At 39.0% G+C, this 20,177-nt stretch overlaps 2 protein-coding genes across 4 annotated transcripts; one reads left to right on the top strand and one right to left on the bottom strand.

Moving 5' to 3' along the window:
- Window positions 1–528: 528 nt before the first annotated feature.
- Window positions 529–5,743, bottom strand: rhbdd3 (rhomboid domain containing 3). Of its 2 annotated transcripts, XM_030738248.1 has the most exons (6): window positions 4,301–5,742; window positions 4,088–4,221; window positions 3,838–3,970; window positions 3,111–3,237; window positions 2,748–3,002; window positions 529–953 (listed from the first exon to the last, which is right to left on the bottom strand). In XM_030738248.1, exons 1-6 carry the CDS (start codon window positions 4,461–4,463, stop codon window positions 785–787), a joined length of 981 nt encoding a protein of 326 aa, XP_030594108.1. In that variant the 5' UTR covers window positions 4,464–5,742; the 3' UTR covers window positions 529–784. The 2 variants fall into 2 exon arrangements, with proteins under 2 accessions (XP_030594108.1, XP_030594107.1); XM_030738247.1 differs by having other exon boundaries at window positions 3,838–4,221; window positions 4,301–5,743.
- Window positions 5,744–7,072: 1,329 nt separating this feature from the next.
- On the top strand, window positions 7,073–15,527 carry ewsr1b (EWS RNA-binding protein 1b). Of its 2 annotated transcripts, none has more exons than XM_030737260.1 (15): window positions 7,073–7,174; window positions 7,634–7,670; window positions 7,997–8,048; window positions 8,502–8,652; window positions 8,883–9,078; window positions 9,176–9,435; window positions 9,556–9,715; window positions 12,926–12,963; window positions 13,540–13,569; window positions 13,693–13,808; window positions 13,898–14,027; window positions 14,139–14,249; window positions 14,387–14,513; window positions 14,634–14,990; window positions 15,135–15,527. In XM_030737260.1, exons 1-15 carry the CDS (start codon window positions 7,159–7,161, stop codon window positions 15,169–15,171), a joined length of 1,818 nt encoding a protein of 605 aa, XP_030593120.1. In that variant the 5' UTR covers window positions 7,073–7,158; the 3' UTR covers window positions 15,172–15,527. The 2 variants fall into 2 exon arrangements, with proteins under 2 accessions (XP_030593120.1, XP_030593121.1); XM_030737261.1 differs by having other exon boundaries at window positions 7,074–7,174; window positions 12,929–12,963.
- Window positions 15,528–20,177: the final 4,650 nt, after the last annotated feature.

Genomic DNA, 20,177 nt, shown 5'->3' with positions numbered 1-20,177 from the left:
TTGACATTTAATCTGGGCAAAAATGCACAAACATTTGCATCTTGGTTTAGCTGCAGAGAAGCAGAAACAGTCATAAATGATATAAATTATGCTGCAATCTGGAAACATGTTGAAAGGAAAACAAACCTGACTGACCTTATGCTTTTTAGCGCGCGCGCACACACACACACACACACACACACACACACACACACACACACACACACACACACACACACACACACACACACACACACAGAGGAAATGGCAAAACTGTTACTTTAACTTGAACATATTTTTACCACTGTTGTGCTGGTAAACTGCTTAAACTTCTATGATGAAAAGACTTTTTTTTTTTTCTCCATCCTGCATTTATTGTGAAACTATTTAAAATGAACTGTACTTTATTTTGTATGCTGTTGTGTAACCATTTCATATTTTTAACTTTGTTTCTTGCATATGTGTTACTGTGTTAATATAATCCTGTCTAGATGATTGGTGTAATAAAATAATGTCCACTGTTTTTTTTTTTTTGTTTGTTTGTATTACATGACACCTCTTTTCATTTGTGCTGGGACAGTATTCATTAAACACTTTTATAAATTAAATAAATGACATCCACTCTCTCCGACGTACATTTATATTTGCGCACACAGAAGGTCAAAGAGTGAAGTCTGCATCTACACTCACAGCTCTAATTCTGATCATTAAAATTGTTTTTCAAGTAACCCACAGGGAAAATACTGAAGCTCAGCAAAACCCAAGCATAACTTCTGTCCAGATAAAGACTCATCAGGGAGGTGGCCTAGGTGTTTTGTGGTGGCAGTGGGCTCTTTCCCTTAGATACCACCACTGCTTGTTCTCCAATGTTGTCTTCAATAAGCAGGGAGATGGCGCCATCTAGCTGTTTTGATGCTGCTAGAGCCACTACAGCTTTCTCTGTGGGGAAGCCCATCTTCTGCAGCTGCTGAAGTCTGAGAGGAAACTTTGTGTAAGAAAATACGGTACTATGCAAACATCTCAAGCCAGCCCTCATTTCTGTATATTTTGCTAGGAAAATGAGAAACAGGTGCAGTGATTAATTAACATGTGCAAACATACATGTGCATAGAGTATATAAGGCAAAACCAGAGTTTGTACAAGAGTTTGTAGTTTGAAAGTCAATATTTGGTATGACCACCTTTATTCTTCCGTATAACCTGAACTCTCTTAGGAAGTGTTCCTTTAACTAATTTTCAGGAATAGTTCTCCAGGCTTCTTGAAGGACACTCAAAGTTCTACTTTGGATGTTGTTCGGTTCTCTGTATGGAGGAGGTCATCTCTCCCGACCTCCTCCATACATACTGGAAACAATTTGAACCAAAAATTTCTAATTTGGATTCATCACTCCACAAGACCAGTTGCCACTGATTTTCAGTCCAGTTTTTGTGTAATTTGGCATAACTCAGCCTTTTCTCCCAGTTTCCCTTCCTTAAGAATGGCTTTTTGACAGCCACCATTTCACTGAGACCATTTCTTATGAGGCTTCACTGAGCAGCAGATGGATCAACTGAAGGGTCAGATGGTATCTCTCAGGTCCTGTGCCAGATCTTGGCAGGATTTTTTTCCTTTTTCTTAAGGACATGACTGTCAGATAATGTTCATCTGCTGTAGATAGTGTTTAAGGCATACCACTACTTCTTTTGTCCTCCACTTGTCCAGTTTCCTCAGATTTTTTAAGCACATACTGCTTGTCCTGCTAGACCTCGGTGCAGCATTCGATACTGTTGACCATATTTTATTACAGAGATTAAAGCATGCCTTAGGTATTAAAGGTACTGTGCTGCAGTGGTTTGAATTATATTAATCTAACAGACTCCAGTTTGTTCATGTAAATGTGGAGTCCAGTTCTATTTACATTATACATGCTTCGCTTAGGCAGTATTATTAGAAAGCATTGCATACATTTTCATTGTTATGCAGATGATACCCAGCTTTATCTATCCATGAAGCCAGAGGATACACAGCAATTAGTTAAACTGCAGGAATGTCTTAAAGACATAAAGGCCTGGATGACCTCTAATTTACTGCTTCTAAATTCAGATAAAACTGACATTTTGTACTCAGCCTTGAAAAATCTTAGAAACATGGTGTCTCAGCATGTAGATAAAAGGGAGTTTTTGCTTCCCACTGTCACCAAGTGCTTGCTCATACGGGGTCATCTGATAGTTGGAGTTTTCTCTGTATTATTGTAGGGTCTTTACCTTACAATATAAAGCACCTTGAGGCTGTTGTTGTGATTTAGCACTACATAAATAAAATTAAATCTAAAAAAAATTGTGTTTTTGTGACAGACTGTTAGTAAAAAGTGCCTAAATATATCATTTTAAATCAGTTATTTACTAAGTTGTCTGTTACATGTAGACAAAACTGGTTCATCCCTTTTATATGCTTGAATAGTTCCTAGGTCAGTGTTAACTGGCATATAAGAAACCCAAAAAAAAAAAAAATGTGGACTGGACTGAAAATGAGGGAACAAGCAGCCAATGTCCAAAGAAAAACTTTGAAATACCTTCAGAAAGCACAGAGAACCACTTCAGAACCAGTTTAAAAAATTACAAGAAAGTCTGTAAGCAAAATATAAAGAAATGAGGGAATACACAGTACTCTGAGTAAAATAAGCAGCATTAGGTTATATATATATATATATATATATATATATATATATATATATATATATATATATATGCACACTGACAGAAAATTCAAGATATTAACTTATAACTAACCGCAGAGAGGAAACTGATGATTTAGGAACCTCCACTTTTGGATCAGGCTCATCAGGAGCATCCTGTAATGAGGCCAGTATCCCTGCCCTTAGCATCTCCTCCTCCAGCACCTCTGCCTCAGCAATTGCAGTAGACTCCTCCATTATCCAGGCAGGCAATGGTTCAATCCATGAATGGTGGTTTGAAACAGAGGGTTGGTTCACTGGGACAGCAGCTGACTGATCTACAGGCATCGTCTGAGAAATTGGTCTAGATCTGTGACAACACACGGGGTTAAAATGATTAAATCATCTGCCAAAATGCATGCAGGTTGGAACCATGAATATTCAATGAGACTTCTGATGTGAATGAACTGAGTCACACCTGTGTGAGGTAGCATAGGTGGGCAACCTTAATCTGGCTGAGGTCGAAACATACATCCAGTCAGGAATAAAATCCAAGACACTGGCCTCCTCCAGCTCCTGTAACATCCCGATAAAGGGCTGACGATCTGAGAGATACATTAAGTATTATATATATAAACACTTGTAAACATGGAAATAAATATCAAAGATTTAATCTGCTTAAACCCTGAGAAAAAAAAACTTTCCCCAACATCACAATAAGACCTGAAAAAAAAAAAATGTAATTAGTTTCTTACACCTCCGCTCCACTTCAGGTTTGAAGTAGGTATGGTGTGAATTGGGTGATGTGATATCAGTTTTTATATACTAATAAGAGTGATAAGATTCAAGATTCAAAACTTTATTGCCATCTCTACATGTCGATAGGAATTCGTCTCAGTTAAGACCTACGCATTGCTAAGAACACTCACACAATGTGATACAATAAGAATTTAAGCTATAAAACAGAATACAAACATAAATGATAACATAAAAAGTCCTGAAGACAATTGTCCGAATTTTCTTTAGTTCTTATATAAAAATGTTATGAACCCAAATGTGTTCAACAAAACTAAGAGAAAAGTGAGCCAATAGTGAAGGTCTTAATGGGTCAAAATGAGCGAAAAGCCAAGTAAAATTAAATTGTTCCTCTATATGCCACTATATTGCTTTTGGTGTCAAATGACTGTAGAAACAGGGTAGGATACAGTTGTGCCCGATGCATATTGCACAGAAGTGAAGTAGAGCAGGTGTCCCGGGCAGCAGCAGCAGACCAATCAGAAGAAGAAGCCAGGGGAGAAACCAGACTGGCAGACATCTCAGCAGCCTCCTCTGTGTCACCTGTCGACACTGTGCTGTAAACAGAGCGAGCTGGATGGCAGAGAAGCCATAGATCCGACTTGCTTCACCCCCACCAACAAAGAGGAGCAGTGTGTAAAGAAAAGGTAGCATGATTACTGTCAGAATGGAGAGGAGAAGTAAGGCGACTGTCCCCCAGCGACGCTCCTGACAGGGTCCAAACAGGAGCAGCAGAGCAACGCTGACCAGCAGAGAGGGCAGCTCATCATGACTGAGAGCGTACAGAAATACATCTAAGGAGGAGAAGAAATCTCTCATATATGGTTCGAGTTCAACAATTCGTGACGAAAAGATCTAAATTCAAACAGTTACCTGTGAACCTCGGGAAGTCTCCTCCTGGACCAACACTGAGACTTGCCTGGATGCTCCCAGCATACATCAGCAGCATGAGTGTTATTAATAAAGAGGTTCCCAGGCAGAATCCAGGCCGATCTGATCCAAACCAGAACCACACCGACGACATACAGTCCAGCATATTTATTATCTAAGACCAGCTGCAGTTTCTCTACTCACGTTTCCTTTGGTGGCATAAACCTGGTAAACAAACATCTGCTGGTTTGCATAACATGAGCAGTGGCCTGTGACATTAAACTGAACTCAGTATAGTTCTCACAATATTAAGACAGCCCGTGAAAGATCCATCAAAACTGAGGATACTGCCTGCAGGAACTCCAACAAAGTGCTGAAATATCATGAACTACGGCAACCTGCGAGTTCACCTGATGCTATCTAAAACAGCCATGTCCTCAAAGCGAATGTGATAAATATTTTTAGGGGTTTAAAAAGAATCATCAAAGCGTAACTAAGAAATACTTTCAGTAAAAACAAATCTTCCTAAGTGAGAGCAAACTTCCGCATTACGTCTTCTTCTTCAAGTAAAACAGTGGTAGAAAGACGTATTACCCCACCTACAGGCAAGCCAGATTATTTCGTGTCCTCAGCATAACACCTGTTTTTTTATTTAAAACATTTTTATAAAAAATATTTATTATATATCCCAATTCTTCTGATTTTCGTATACACCACCCCCCTGCGATGTTTGTGTTTGTTTCACGTGTCACATACGTCGCCCATACGTATTTAATAATAAAGTTTAGAGTTGATTCCAATAACAGCTCACTTATCTGTGTTGGGAATAACTGAATAATTAACAGCGTCTGTTGTGTCAACTGTCTCGCTTTGGAGACGCACATCATGGATTCCATCAACCTGCAGATATGTAATAAACTCAAACATCTGGATGGAAACACAGTTTCCATTGCTGTCAACATTTTGTCAGACAAGGATTCAGCAGCCCTGACCGGCGAATCTCGTTATTAACGCGTGATTTAGACTTCTGCTGTGAATCTCTGCAGAGTTTACCGGGAGATTTATGCTTCACAAATCTCTCTAAACCTGCGGCCTAGTTTCTTCCCTGGGTCTTTGTACAGCCTACGACATGGCCACCCTAGTGCCCAAAAGTGATCGTCTGCCAAAATGGGATTTCCGGTGTTTGTCTGGGGGTACCTACTTTGGTACGACACGGTATCTGCCAAAAAATGATTGGCTGTATTTAAACTGTTGTAAATTACTTTTTGGCCAATAATATGTCAAACATATTTCTCATTAATGATATCAAGTCATTTTGAGCCAGAAACAACATTCCTGTCACAAGGCAGAATCCGCAATCAGTTTTTGATAAAGTGACTTGTTTATATTCTTAATTTATCTGGTAAAATCTGTAGTTTGCATTAAATAGGTCTTTTTAAAGAGAGATTTGGCCAAGAGGGCCGCAGAAAATGAAACAAGTGTAGCATTACAGCTCTATAAAGATATTTTAAGCGGCCAAAAAGGACTAGATTGATTATAATGTAGAAAAAAAAAAACAGAAATACTGGCAGACAGTATTTCTGTCTGCCAGTATTTCTGGTTTTTTTTGTGCGGAAAGTGTTCCCTCTAAGGCAGAAGGGAAGCATAAGGAACACACACATTACACACATTACACACAAACACACATTAAGAAAGCCCTCAAAACATGCAGTTACCCCAACTGGGCCTTCATCAAATCAGCTAAGATGCACAGGAATGAAGGCCAAACACAAACTACAGAGAATGGGAAGGACAAGAGGAACAACATTGTCATCCCATATGTGTCAGGCTTGTCAGAGAAACTCAGAAGAATTTTCTCCAAGCATGACATCTCAGTATACTTCAAACCAAGTCACACCCTAAGACAAAAACTGGTTCATCCCAAGGACAAACCCGCCAAACACAAGATCAGCGATGTAGTGTATGCTGTTCAGTGCAGTGAAGAGTGCTCGGACCTCTACATTGGTGAAACCGAACAGCCTCTTCACAAACGAATGGCACAACATAGAAGAGCCACCTCGACAGGACAAGATTCAGCAGTACATCTGCATCTGAAGGAAAAAGGGCACTTTTTTGAGGATGCCAATGTCCACATTTTGGACAGGGAAAACAGATGGTTTGAAAGAGGAGTGAAAGAAGCCATCTATGTCCACTGTGAACAACCATCATTGAACAGAGGAGGTGGATTACGTCACCAACTTTCCCCCGCTTACAGTGCTGTCCTGAGCTCCCTTCCCAGACGTCTCAACCCCCATTCACACCTTTGTTCCAGTGACCTCAATAGGCCACAGGAAACAATGGAGCGGAGTCCTAAATTGGTTTCAACTGAAACCACTGATTAAATATGACCCACGCCCCCTTCACACCTGGGCACATGTGTTCAAGCACATGATCAATAGAGGGTCATAACCACCTCCAGGGGACTACGCCCACAGGGGTTTAAATACCTGGGTCTCTCCACCATTTGGTTGAGAACTGAAGAAGCCTTTCGGATGAGAGGTGAAACGTCTTCAAGAAACAAAAAGAAGTCCAGTCGCCTTTTTCAAGCTCCAGAGACCAGACAGTCCACACTTTTTGTAGATGTGAAAGCATACACTATGTGGCTGTTACTGTAGCAAAATCATTTGAAAATGTACTTGTAGAATTGTGCATCTCATTCCGTGTGTGCCCGATCAGATTTGTAAACGTAATTTTTCCGCTTCAGAAACAGCCCGGCCACCATAGACACAGACCGTGTCGCATTATCTCGCGAGAGTTCGCGGTTGCCGCGGAGAGAAGTGAGCTTCTGCAGCCGTCCATTCGTCTCGTACAGGCACACTAAAATGGCGTCTGCTTCGGGTGAGTGAACAATTGTGATAATGATTGACTTTTTAAGTGAATTATGTTATTTATTGCAACATTGAATTGGACGGATGTACCTTAATTGTGGTTATGTTTGCGTAGTTAGTCTCTTTAGCTTGTATTTCATCGAATAACATTAACCCAACTGGCGCCACGTCCAAGGCCTAAGCGGGTTAGCTTGTCGAGTCATTGCGGTATTTTCTCCGGATGTGTCTTCTTATTTGTGCACACTGGGTTTTACTGCATATTAGCAGTTTAAACAAGTGTTAATCTACCGTGTGCGTAGATGCCTGTGTGGTTTCGTTAGCTGTGAAGTACCGTGTAAGTTTAATGGACGGCTTAGTTAGCTCGGTTTTGAACGGCGACATAACAACGGGCCTGTGTAATGTGCGGCTCGCGTGCTGAGGTATGATATTTAAATGGGATTGACCGGCGTTTAACTTTTTTCTTTTACAGATTACAGCTCCTACAACCAGACCAGTGCTCAGCAGGGGTAAGACTCCTCTATTACTTTATTGAAGTAGTTTAGAGATTTTTAAGCATCTGAGTTTATGACCTTCCTCTGTTGAGGAAGGAAACAAAGCAGATGTGATGTTGGATGCGAATATAAACCTTTATATTTAAAATAAATATGCAAACATGGATGACTTTGGTGGTTGTGTAAGCTTCTCTAAATTGTACTCAACCCTTTCTAGGTTAAAACACCGTTATTAAAAAATGCACAGCTTTTTTTTTTTTTTTTTTTTTTTTTTTTTGTTCAGGCCATACCTGTTTTCTTCTGATCCAAAACCTTTGAACTTTTGATCTGTGTTTTCACAGGTATGCTTCCTATGCTGCCCAGCCCTCGCAGAGTTATGGACAGTCTGCACAGGTACCAATTTTTTTTTTTTTTTTTTTTAATTTACTTATTTATTGTCGTTTTAAATTATTGATGTAATTTATAGAGAGATAAATCAAAGCATGCTTTGTTCATAAAGCGTTTAAGGGTAGGGAGAACTGTGGTGGTTAATTAGGTTTAATGATAACAGTCATGTTGGTGTGAGTAGCATGGGTGAAACTAGAAGAGCACTTAGTAAAGTGCATACCTCACCTGGTAAAGAATCCTTTTACAAAATCTTGGTTTCAGATCATTATCTGGATCGTCACCAAAATGTAATCAATTGTTCCTTGTACCACCCCCAAGAACTCTAGAAATTTTCATCAAAATCTGTTCATAATTTTCCAAGGTAACCGAAAACAACCTCCCTCCACCTGTTGGTGGGCGAGATAATAATGCTTAAATGAGGTGTATTGTACCTAATGGCTGCTGCATGTTTCCTTTCAGCAAAGCTATGGCCAGCAGAATTATGGATCATATGCCCAACCTGCTGCCGCTGCTGCTGATAGCAGTTACAGTCAGACCACACCTGCAGCTGGAGGCTACCCGCAACAGCAGCAACAGTACGGATCCGGATCATACGGTCAACCAGCATCAGGTCAGTAATTTTAAATTAGGCCATTATTAACATTTTAATTTTGACTATTTGGAATTACATGGCAAAGATTAATAGCAAGTATTGATTCCTGAACAGTTAACATGAATGAATGTAGAAAGACACATCTGTCTGGGAAGTATTTAATTGTAAGCTATAATATTAGGTGTAATTTTTATTCTTATGTTTGTTATAAAACAAAATATTTTTGTGCCTTTATGTCTCTTCTGCAGCTGGCTATCCTGCTGCCCAGTCTGCTACTCACAGCTATTCACAGTCAGCCCAGGGTTATGGAGCCAGTGGCTATGACAGTACTCCTGCTGCTGCTGCTCCAGCTGCCTCCCAGTCTTATGGCTCTCAGCCAGGGTACACAGCTCAGTCTGCCTACCCTGGTTATGGCCAACAGGCTGCTCCCACTGCACCTCAGAGGTATGGACCTCTCATCTAACAGCAAAATAACACATGAATTCCAGAAGATCGTTCTCATTGGTTTACGTATTTTCTGCCTGTGATTTGTCTCCATCAGTTACAATGCTAACAGTCAGCCAGCTGCTTATAACCAGAATAGCTACTCCCAGCCAGCAGCATATGGTCAGCAACAGCCTGGTTACCAGGGCCAGCAGGCGAGTTACAACCAGCAACAGGGCTACCAACAGCAGACCCAGGCACAGCAACAGGCTCCTCCTGCTTACCCTCCTCAGGCTGGTGGGTCGTATGGGCAGCCTCCAGCCAACCAGTACAGCCAGCAAGGTGGACCACCCAGTTACAACCAGTCAGGCCATTACAGTAAGCTTTACTTTCCTCCTGCTTAAACTGCTGTTTTCTAAGCTAAACAAATCTGTTTAATGCCACTGTGATCATTCTGTGATGATGCCATGTTTTGACATATTTGTTCATCTTTTGTAGGTAATTACAGACAGGATGGGCAGGGTGGTGGTTCTGGTTATCCAGGCTCTGAGCCTACGAGGTACCCTGGGGTAGGGGAGAACAGGGGCCCTGGGAGGGACGGCTTTGACCGAGGTGGAATGATGCACCGTGGGCGTGGAGGCATGGGGCGTGGCATGGGGTAAGTGTCTTTCTTAAGCACTTAATCTCTTGTTAATTGAGTCTTTGCAGGTGCTGTTGCCACTTGGGGCAGAGCTGAGACAAGTCCTGCTGGCACATTAGAATAATACAATGAAACATAACAGCAGTTTTTGTAATCTATTATCTCGTGTTGAGGGAATTTATTAGCGTTTGAAGATTCTTCATCAGCAATCAGTTCTAATGCATTATATGAGATACTTGTAATTCCTGAGACCTGCAGTGCTGACATCAGTTGTTAAAATTCAAATGTAATTTGTCTCAGCCCTGCCTCTCTCTTGGCCAAAGGTAAGAAAAAAATTGTCCCTATTTTTTTATCTTGATCATAGACCTGTGCATAAAAAATTAGGTTGGACAGCTTATATCATTTGATTACTGGTCAGTATCAAAAGTATAGGATAGGATAACTTAGAAGTTGCAGATTTCAGTTGGTTAGGGAACATAGTAAAATCTCTGTAAGAATTTTGACATAAATACATATAAAAAAAAATAAATATTAAACTACTTCCTTTAAGAAGGTTCACACCAGTTCAGTTTCTCAGCATGCTGAATTATTCTCTGTAGGTAACAGAAATAATACAGTTGCATAGATTTGGGTTTTTGGGTGTCATGATGCTGGAGTCTAGTCCTATAAGATCATATAACACGACAGGTGTTTTAACAAGTGTATAAATGGACATTGGGCTCATGTAGCACATTCAGTTCAATTTCATTCGCACTTTTATGTTTACTAGAGTGCAATATTTGGTCAGTACATTTTCTCTAAGTTTTTTTTTCCTTTTTCCTTTTTTGCCAATTCATTGGTGTTTTTCAGTGTTATTGGTTTCTCGAGAGCTATCAGTGACAATAAGTATTTCCCCATTTCTTTGGGTTGAGAAAGTAATCCCAATAAAGAAAAAATAGCACTATTAACTTTACACATGTAAATTTTTTTTTTTTTTTTAAAACCATCAAAAGTAAATAACTACAATGAGAGAAAGTAAATTAAGCAGTTTCCTTAAGAATTTCAGTAATTTTTGGTTTGCTGCTCTGACATTATTCCTAAAAGTAATTTCTCACTTGATGCCATCTGTTGTGCCAAAAAAAAAAAATCTTTAAAGTTTTTTTTTTTTAAATGGTCGGCATTTTTAATAAGCATTCAAACACTAAGTAATAAGAAATGTAATCCTACATTAAGGGCAAAACACACTGAGGGAAATTTTTACTCAAAATCCTGGTTAATTTTCTCATACATACTGTTGCTTTCCAGCTATGTACTGGTGTACTTGTGGTGTCTTTGACAAAGTTGGAGGAAAGAAAAATGTAGGTGTAGTGGTTTTTGACATTGAAGACATGGGACAACACAGGGCTTATTGATGGTGTACACAGACCCACCTGTTCTCAACAATATCTTTAGATTTCTCAAGGAATTGAGTTAGTGTGGATGCCTTCAGTCCATGGATTTTAGGTGCAATATACTTGTTTTAAGGGTCTTGTGAAAATGTGTGTTTCTCATGATAAGGAAATTGGAACTTAATCGAGGTCCTGGACACATTTTTCTCTGGTACTTTCATTTAATAGACAAGAAAATTGTCTTACTACAGATTGCACATTGGAACAGGTTGTTAATGGTGCAGATGTGATTTTTAACAAATTAAAATGGTTACAGACACATTTTAAGGTCATCAGAGGTTGTACTGCACATTTGTTCTGGTTTAGATGGTATGTTTTAAAGGTTTAAAAAGACTTTAAAATTCAGAAAAACCTAACCTTTTTAAATCAACATTGATTTTATCAAGTATCACAGCAGCAGCCATTAATGTGAATACTGGTGATATGGCAGGTATTTACTTTTTGTTTTGGGAAGACTCCTGTCCAAAGCTTGGATGATCAGTTTTGTGTCAGAAATGCCACGTGCATCATCAGGTATTTATTTCAGGTGTCCCATTTTAAGGTATGTTTAGTTTTTTTTGTTTGTTTTTTTTTCATGGTTATCTTTCAGTGGCAGTTTTTTTTTTTTTTTTTTTTTTTTTTTTTTTTCCTCCTTTCTATCTTTTAAGAAAAAGAGGGTTCTGCATGACATCAATTCTGGTTTTTGGTGGAGCAAATGCACATACACAAACACTTTCAGTATTTCAGCAAATCTCATACCAAGACCACACTTCAAAGTAAGGATGTAGTATAACCAAAGTAGTTCTCGGTAAGAAAACATAAATAGAATTACAGTCCTCACTGTATTTATTTTAGTCAGTGTAGCATGTTTTTATATTTAAATTTCAAGGTTAGCTTAGTTTTAGCTTTGCACAGGTATATTTATGTATTCTGGGGGAGGTGGGGAGTTGTCATTCTGAAATGTTTTTTAAATTGTTTTTGTGGTTTGGAATACAACTGTTTGATCACTTTCTTTTGAGCACTTTTTAACATGCTTTGTCACATTTATACCGTACAGGTAACAGTGAGACCCATTTAAAAGCATCTTTTCTCTAAAAAGTATCTGTACTCAGTACAGAGGCGCCAGCTTAAGCAGCAGAAGGAGCTTTAACAAAGATTCAAGGTCTGCCATTTGTTTCAAGAACTGAGGATGGTGGTTTTTATGAGCATGATGGGTTCTTTAAGTGACCAAGTCTGTGTTTTAATTTCCCTTGGTAAACACTGTTTTAAGGCGTTTAAAAAAAAAAAAAAATGGCATTTTGTTTGGAATCATGTATAATTGTATTTGTTTTTATTACCTGGTGAATGTGATCACCTGGCATCCTTGTGAAATTTCAGATGCATTGTGTATTTTACAACTTTGTATATCTGATTCTGCTGTAACTTAGAAGTAATGTTAGTACAGTCGTAGTTTGTTTCTGGGTAAAAACTGTATTCTATCAATGCATCTGAAATCTTTTCTACATGTGTACGAATGTTTCAGCTTTGTCACATTTTAAATGCCAGTGAAAATATGTTAGTCATTAATATTTTTCATTTGTATCCACTACTGAAAACTGTTTCTGAAGTTGTATTCAGCTAACTACAGAATGGCACATAATTCATAAACTAATCCCTTCAATTAGATTGTGTATTTCTGATTTTGGGGAGTTTTATTTTGTAAAAGTTGCTGTACGGCTAGTTAGAATGTTTTGATTACTCCCTCAATCAAGCCACTTTGCTCGAGCCATGGAAGTGGCTGTAAAAGGGAAATCGCCTTCATATCTCCATTTATTCCCCCTAGCAGCGCTGGAGACAGAGGTGGCTTCAGTAAGCCTGGTGGTAAGTTAACGAGTATTACACTGGTTAGTCCTTTCAAAGACTTAAAACTTTTTGAGCAAATATACCTCGAGTATTGATGTGACATACTTTGTGGTACTCAAAATTTATTTACACAAACATCTGAAAATATTGGATTTTTTTTTTTTTTTCCCCCCAATGCCTGAGACCATTTTCTCTGGGGTACTGTATAATTCAGTCACTGCTTATGGTTTGAAAATGAGTACTCAAAAGGTTAATGACAAATTTTCACTCAAATGCGTCTGTTACTGCTTTAAGAAATCTGAGCAGAATTCATGGGTTTTTGAGGATTTGCTACTGGTCTTAGAGGCTTTTCAAATGACACAATTATTTGCCAAAGGGTCTGAGGTGTCCTATTTTCAATTCAGTATATCACTTGTGGGAATTGTGTGTACCATAAGGTGCTATTTACAACTTTTCCCAATATTGCTGATGCGTCTATAAGGGAGTGTCTGGATTATGTTTTGTAGTATTCTTTAGGTGGAGTTTACTAAACGTGAGTTCTCTACACTGACTTTTCTCAATCTGTTTCTGTCCCCCTCAACTGATGGACTACAGGACCTATGGGCGAGAGCGAGCGTGACATGGGTGAGTCTAACAAAAACTTTTTTTGAAGTTCTTTATTGGCAGTTCATACACTTCTTTTTTTTTTTTTAGAAAGTGTGTTCATGTTTGTTTTTTTTAAATTTGATGTTTCTGGATTTCTGGTAGGACGCCCGGAAGAACAGGATGACTCTGAGAACAGCACAATTTACATCACAGGGTTGACTGAGAAGGCTAACCTGGAGGAAATGGCTGAATTTTTCAAACACGTTGGCCCAATTAGAGTAAGAATACTTGAGTCTAAATGTAGGTGCAAACACACCTAACTTGCAATAAACTAAACTTTCTTCTTTTTTCCCCTCTGCACATCAAGATTAACCGCAGACTTGGCCAGCCTGCTATTAACATATACACAGACAAGGACAGTGGAAAGCCAAAGGGGGATGCCACTCTGTCCTATGAGGAGCCCATTTGTGCCAAAGCAGCTGTGGAGCATTTTGATGGTATGTTTTACCAATCAAATATCAAACCTTTAAAAAAAAAAAAAAAAAATCTACTCAATGAGCAAAACTTGTAAATGCTTACAATGATTATTTTTTTTCTTTAATTTCTAGGTAAAGAATTCCAAGGCCGAAGACTTAAGGTGTCCATGGCACGCCGAAAACCCATGATGGGTGGAATGAGAGGTGGTATGCCAATGCGAGATGGCATGATGGGTCGTGGAGGTAGGTGTTCGCAGTATTTGGTGGTGGTGGTGGTGGTAGACTATTTAAATGCTATATTTGCTCTACTTGTGTAAACCTTAAGTAAAAGTAGTCTGGATTTAAATAAACTCACAGGTGCTGTGATCTTGTAATATCAGGTATGATGGGCCGCGGAGGAGACCGTGGTGGGTTTGTCCCACGAGGTGGTCCACGTGGTATGGGCAGAGGTGGACCAACAGGAGGCAACATGCAGCAGAGAGCCGGTGACTGGGAGTGTCCTAATCCGTATGTATTTCCATATTGTGCAGTGTCTTCTTGGATGCCATTTTTTTTTTTTTTTTTTTTTTTTTTTTTTTTTTTTGGTCTATCAAAACTTTTTTTAATTTCTATAATCTGTGCTTCCAGGGGTTGTGGCAATCAGAATTTTGCCTGGAGAATGGAGTGTAACCAGTGCAAAGCTCCCAAACCTGAAGGGTTGGGTGGTGGCCCTCCATTCCCTCATGGAGGTGACCGCGGCAGAGGTGGAATGGGAATGCGTGGTGGCAGAGGTATGGACCGTGGTGGGCCAGCAGGAGCTGGGGGCCCTGGAGGCCCTGGAGGTTTCCGTGGAGGCTGGGGCGGCGACCGAGGTGGATTCAGAGGACGCGGTGGAATGGATAGGGGAGGGTTCCGTGGGGCTGGACGTGGAGGACCACCAATGGACCGGATGGGTGGCAGAGGTGGAAGAGGAATGGGACCACCAGGTGGAAAGATGGATATGAGGTAGGGTTTAGGCTGTGTGAAATGGGAACTTAAATGCCTGTTTTATTACTCCAAGTAATTCTGTGACTGCCTTCTAACACTGAATGCAAATCTGGAACTGCAAACTGAAGTGTTTACTACTGTCCTTTCTGGTTTTGTTTATAGGGACCATCGCCAGGAGCGCAGAGACCGACCTTACTGAAGGAAAAATTCTTGATTGTTCCTCTTGTGGAACTAAATTTTTAGAACAAGAATTTTTAATTTATGATTCCATATTTTGATGGTTATAGAACTGCTTTCATACAACCTGTGCAGTCATTCAGCTTGTTTTTTTTTTTTTTTTAGTCCCTCATTAGTTTACTCATGTTTATGCTGCATCTTATATTGTGCATGTTGTTTTTCCTGTTGCTTTTTGTTTCTTTTTCTTTTTTTTTTTTTAATGCAGATTAGGTTTGTAAAATTCAGTATTTTTCTTTTGTTAACAAATGCCCCTTTCACATAATTGCTTATTGTATGTTGACAAATGTGGGAAATAAAATTTTACTTAATGTTTTTGAATTGTTGGCTTTTATTCAACTTTTCAAAATGAATTGATGCACGTTGTAAGTAAACTTTATTTATATGGTATGGTTCCTAAAATTCTCACTACACATATTCACACTATTTACATTCACTCTTTTTATAAAATGACACTTGGCATCAAAAAGTTAAAATTGGGTGTGCAGCTACTGTACTGTAAGTTATGGCAAATGATGTAGTGGTCATTTGATTATAAAGACTATAAATGCTGCCTTTTAGTGGAAAAAGGAAGTTAGATGCATGTGATTTTGGTAATTGTAACAGTAACAGTGCATCTTTGTTGCATTTATATAACTTAGAAAACCAATTTTTTTTTTTTTTTTCCACAAAACATTCTCTCCTGAGGCCAAATTCTTTATACAGTATGTAATGATGTTCACAAGTATTAAATTGAATATTTCTCCCCAAAGTTAAACACATCGAGGCAGTTTTTTTTATTTTCACTAACTACTTTAGGTGTCAGCTAAGAACAAGAAACTAAGAATACAGTTCTCATGGGCTCACCAAAGTTGGACAGTAGAAGACTGGAAAAATGTTGCCTGGTCTGATGAGTTTGTTTCTGCAGCATCATTAGGATGGTATGGTCAGAATATGAAATAAACAACATGAAAGCATGGATCCATCCTGCCTTCTACCAACTGAGCATCAGTTAAATACCACACCTTTAATGTAGAAGTTGCAGACCATATCCATCCCTTCATGACCACAGTGTACTCATCTTCTGATGGCTGAAACTGCCTCCACAGTGATCAGATCTCAGTGGAATACAGCACCTTTGGGATGTGGTGGAATGGGGGGATTAACATCATGTGCAGCAACTCTAATACTATCTAGACCAAAATCTGTGAAGAGTGATTCTAACACCTTGTTGAATTCATGTTACGGAATTAATGCAGTTATGAAGTCTAAAGGGGGTCCAGTATTTGCAAGGTGTATTTAATCAAGTAGCCAGTGTGTGTTTTTGGTTGTTGGATTGCTTTAAGTAAAGACATGTTTGCAGGTGTGTTTTCATCACTCAGCTTGGAGTGAACCGATTCAAAGGTCTGAAACAAAGAGTGACCCAGTCAAGCTGTGTGCCCTTTGTAGAATAGCGTCCTGCTTTGTTTTGTTTTTTTTCCGACGCACGACTGCAGGTCTGAACTACCTGTGCAGTTACTTTTCTTACCAGCAGGTGGTGCAGGTTGGACTAAAACTTTGCGTAAAGCAGTGCAGCTCAGAATCAGATGATACCGGTGTTGTGCCAAAAAATGATTGTCCGTAAAAATAAACTGTTGTAAATGAATTCTTGGCCAATAATCTCTCAAACATATGTCAAATATATCTCTCACGAATGATTTCAAGTCATTTTGAGCCAGAAAGAACATTCCTGACACAAGGTAGAAGCTGGAATCACTTTTCAGCAAAGTGACTTTTACATTAAAAATGTCTTTTTCATGAGAGATCTGACCAAGAGGGCAGCACAAACTGCAACAAATATATCACAGTTCTATGAAGATATTTTACATTGCCAAAAAGGATAGGATTGATCACTAGAGAACAAATTTCCACTTTGGTCTCATCTTTGGGTTTAAACTGTTTTACAAATTTACAATACTGTATAATTTCCAACCAAAAATTGAATTATAAATTTATTATTATATAACGTCTTTATAAATACTCTTGAATACAGTCTGTTTAGCAATATAAGGAAAGATATTACACATAAAACAAACACATATCAACTTCAGGAATCACTTTTTGGCACAGCACCGGCAGTGCTCAAGCTTCGTATCACGCAGGATTGGCTACCCCGACTAAACAGCAGTATAATACAGGACATGAATAAAAATGTTTCCATTTTTTAACTACTTATAATTTAAATGTATCCCTGGTAATTTACTCTGTGCTTTAAATAATTACTGCCTTTCACAGCAATACAACTCTAATCTCTCAGAGCAAAATTCACAAAGAGCCAATTCTTAAACTAACATCAGCTCGAAACAGAGAAATGTTCTCCGGGTTTGTTTGTTTTTTGTTTTTTAGCTATCCCAAATACTTGAATTGATTCTCTTTTGTTCTCAGAGTTCAGTGAGATTCACTCTCATTCCTCTCCTTGTTAAATTTAACAGCAGGGTCCTGTGAGGCCTTCAACCTAAATTAAGCAGCATTGTTAATCACAGATGTTGATCGCAGGCACTTTTTTTTTAAACATCTGCGAAACATATGGCTGTTGAGAGTGCATTGCTGTTTTCATTTTCATACACCTACTTCATGTTACTGCTGGATAGTCCTGCCTATTGGATTTTTAGTAGTAGCTATTAAGATCTGCTCCTCAGATTACCTCTAATACCTTTAGAGCTGTTGAAGACAGAAAACAGTCGATTTCATTGACGGCAGCATATTTAAGGTGGGAGACACAAAATCTACTTCAGATCCTGTTGCTCTGTTTCTCATTCTGACCTCTGGCCTCTTGGCCAAGTGTGGGGAAAATTTTTTGAATTTTATCTACTTGTTTCTTGATTATAAAGAGCTGATATTCAGGCTCACAGGATTGTGCATCAGTAGAGATCTGAACTCACAGTTTTGTTAAAGATAAGATAGAGTAATCGAGATGGTGCCTGTGTGTTTCTTTTAACTTTCGGCCCTCTAAGTTGTCCCCTGGCAAAAGCAGCCACAGCTGACATCTTGAAGTCGTTCTCATTGGCTGTGGCCGGCTGCTCATGCGGATTAATTAAGTGCTGATTCTCTCCCTTCTTCTCTCTCTCTGCCTGTACTGACAGAAAAGCTGATTCATCCAGGCCCAGAAAATGATCTCATCAACCCCACCTTCTCCCTCTTTTTATCTCTCTCCGTTTCTCTCTGCCTCTCTTCCGCTCCCTCCCTTCCTTTCATTCTTTCTGGCTGTCTTTCTTAAAAGGACACATCCCACTTTTTAAATGAAAACAAGCCCTCCTTCTTGGCAGCTGGTTGCCTAAATTTAAAAAGACATGCTTGAGGAGTGAGTGTTCTGTTTATAGCTTCAGGTTGTTTCTTAAGTTTGCTTTTCATGTGTTATTCCATGTAGTCATGTTTTATTTCTTTGGTAGGTTGTATTTTCTTTTAGAAATTTGAGTTTTATTATTTATAGTAATCCTGCATTTTGAGTTCTGTTGTTCATGTTTATAAACTTAGCACAAAAAGTTTGGAAATTTGTGATTGGTTGATTATTTATTTGTTGTAATAATGCTTCTTGGCAATAAAGCTTATACTGTTGGAAAGCCTGTTGATTTCCCCTTAAATGGTGCTACATTTGTGAGGAAAATCCATTTGTGAGTTGAACAGAGGAGTTTGTGGGTTGTGCCAATGTAAAACTTGCCAAATCTTCTCTGTCAATGCCATTGGATTGGATGATTGAAATAAGACATAACAACAATTTAACCATTTATTCATTTAACAGGGGCCTCAGCAGCATGTGGAAGAACCATACACAGCCACAGCAGCCGGGCACCTCCTCCTCATGCTGGTCGCCGGCTTGGTCACACACTGCTGTGGGATGGTATCCCTTTCTTCATCATCTAATCCAATAAATGACACCAAACATGAGTGAAGAGCAGAATATGCTGTTTGACATTGGCAGAGAAGATTTGGTTCAACCCACAAATACATTTCCCTGTCATGGTCCCTGGGTTTTGTGTTCTCTGTGGGTTTTGTGTTCTCTGTGGGTTTGAGTTTGGCTCTCTTTGTAACATTAGGTGGTGATTTTTCATTATGTCCACTGATCATAGTCTCTGTTTGTATTGCAGTTCATCTTCTTGGTTATTTAATATTTAGTTTTTTTCTTTTGTTATCTCTTTCTGTTTCCCCAGTAGTGTCCCCATGTCTGTCCTGTCTCTGTGTCCACTTTTGTCCTTAGTGTCTCCTATGCTGGTCAGTCTCTACTCTGTATTGTTCAGCTTCTGTCTTTGTGTCCAGTTTGTGTGTCTTAGTCTTAGTCACATTTCTTGTTTTATTTTGATAGTCTTTGTCCCGTGCGTTTGGTATTCAGCTTTACTTTCCCAGTCTCGTTTCCCCGGTTACTTTCAGCTGTGTTCCTTGGTTTGTTTTACCTCCCTGAATACCTCATGTGTATATATTGTCTGAGCCTGTTCATTGTTGCGTCCTCATTTAATGGGAAATAAACTGGCTTTCCAATGGTATAAGATTTATTACCATGAAGCATTGTTAAAACAAAGAAATAATCAACAAAACACAAATTTCCTTACTTTTTTGTGCCAAATTTAGTTTGTTAATATTGTATTCCTTCCCCGTGTTTTTTTGGGAAGTCTTTATCTCTGTGCCCATTTTGTCACTCATTTTACTAGTTAGTTCTCTCCTGTGTTTGGTGTTAAGTTTTACTTCCCGTCTTGTTGTCACTGATTTGCTTTCCCTAGATGTGTTGTTTTCCCCAGATTAGTTCTGAGTACTGGAGTACTGAGTACTTATACTGGAGTTCCCCATTTGTTCCTAGTAGTTTCCCTGGTTAGTATTTCAGTTTTGGTTTTACTTAATAATTCTAGTCAGCTAAAATAAACACTTGTTTTTTTGTTTGCTGTCTCCCTTCACCCGTGTCTGCTTTTGGGTCCACTCTTTAACACACTCCAAACATCACAGACCTGTATAAATGATGCAGAT

This window comes from Archocentrus centrarchus, chromosome 9 (assembly GCF_007364275.1).
Source record: "Archocentrus centrarchus isolate MPI-CPG fArcCen1 chromosome 9, fArcCen1, whole genome shotgun sequence".
NCBI classification, from domain to species: domain Eukaryota; kingdom Metazoa; phylum Chordata; class Actinopteri; order Cichliformes; family Cichlidae; genus Archocentrus; species Archocentrus centrarchus.
This window is presented reverse-complemented; position numbering and strand designations above follow the sequence as displayed.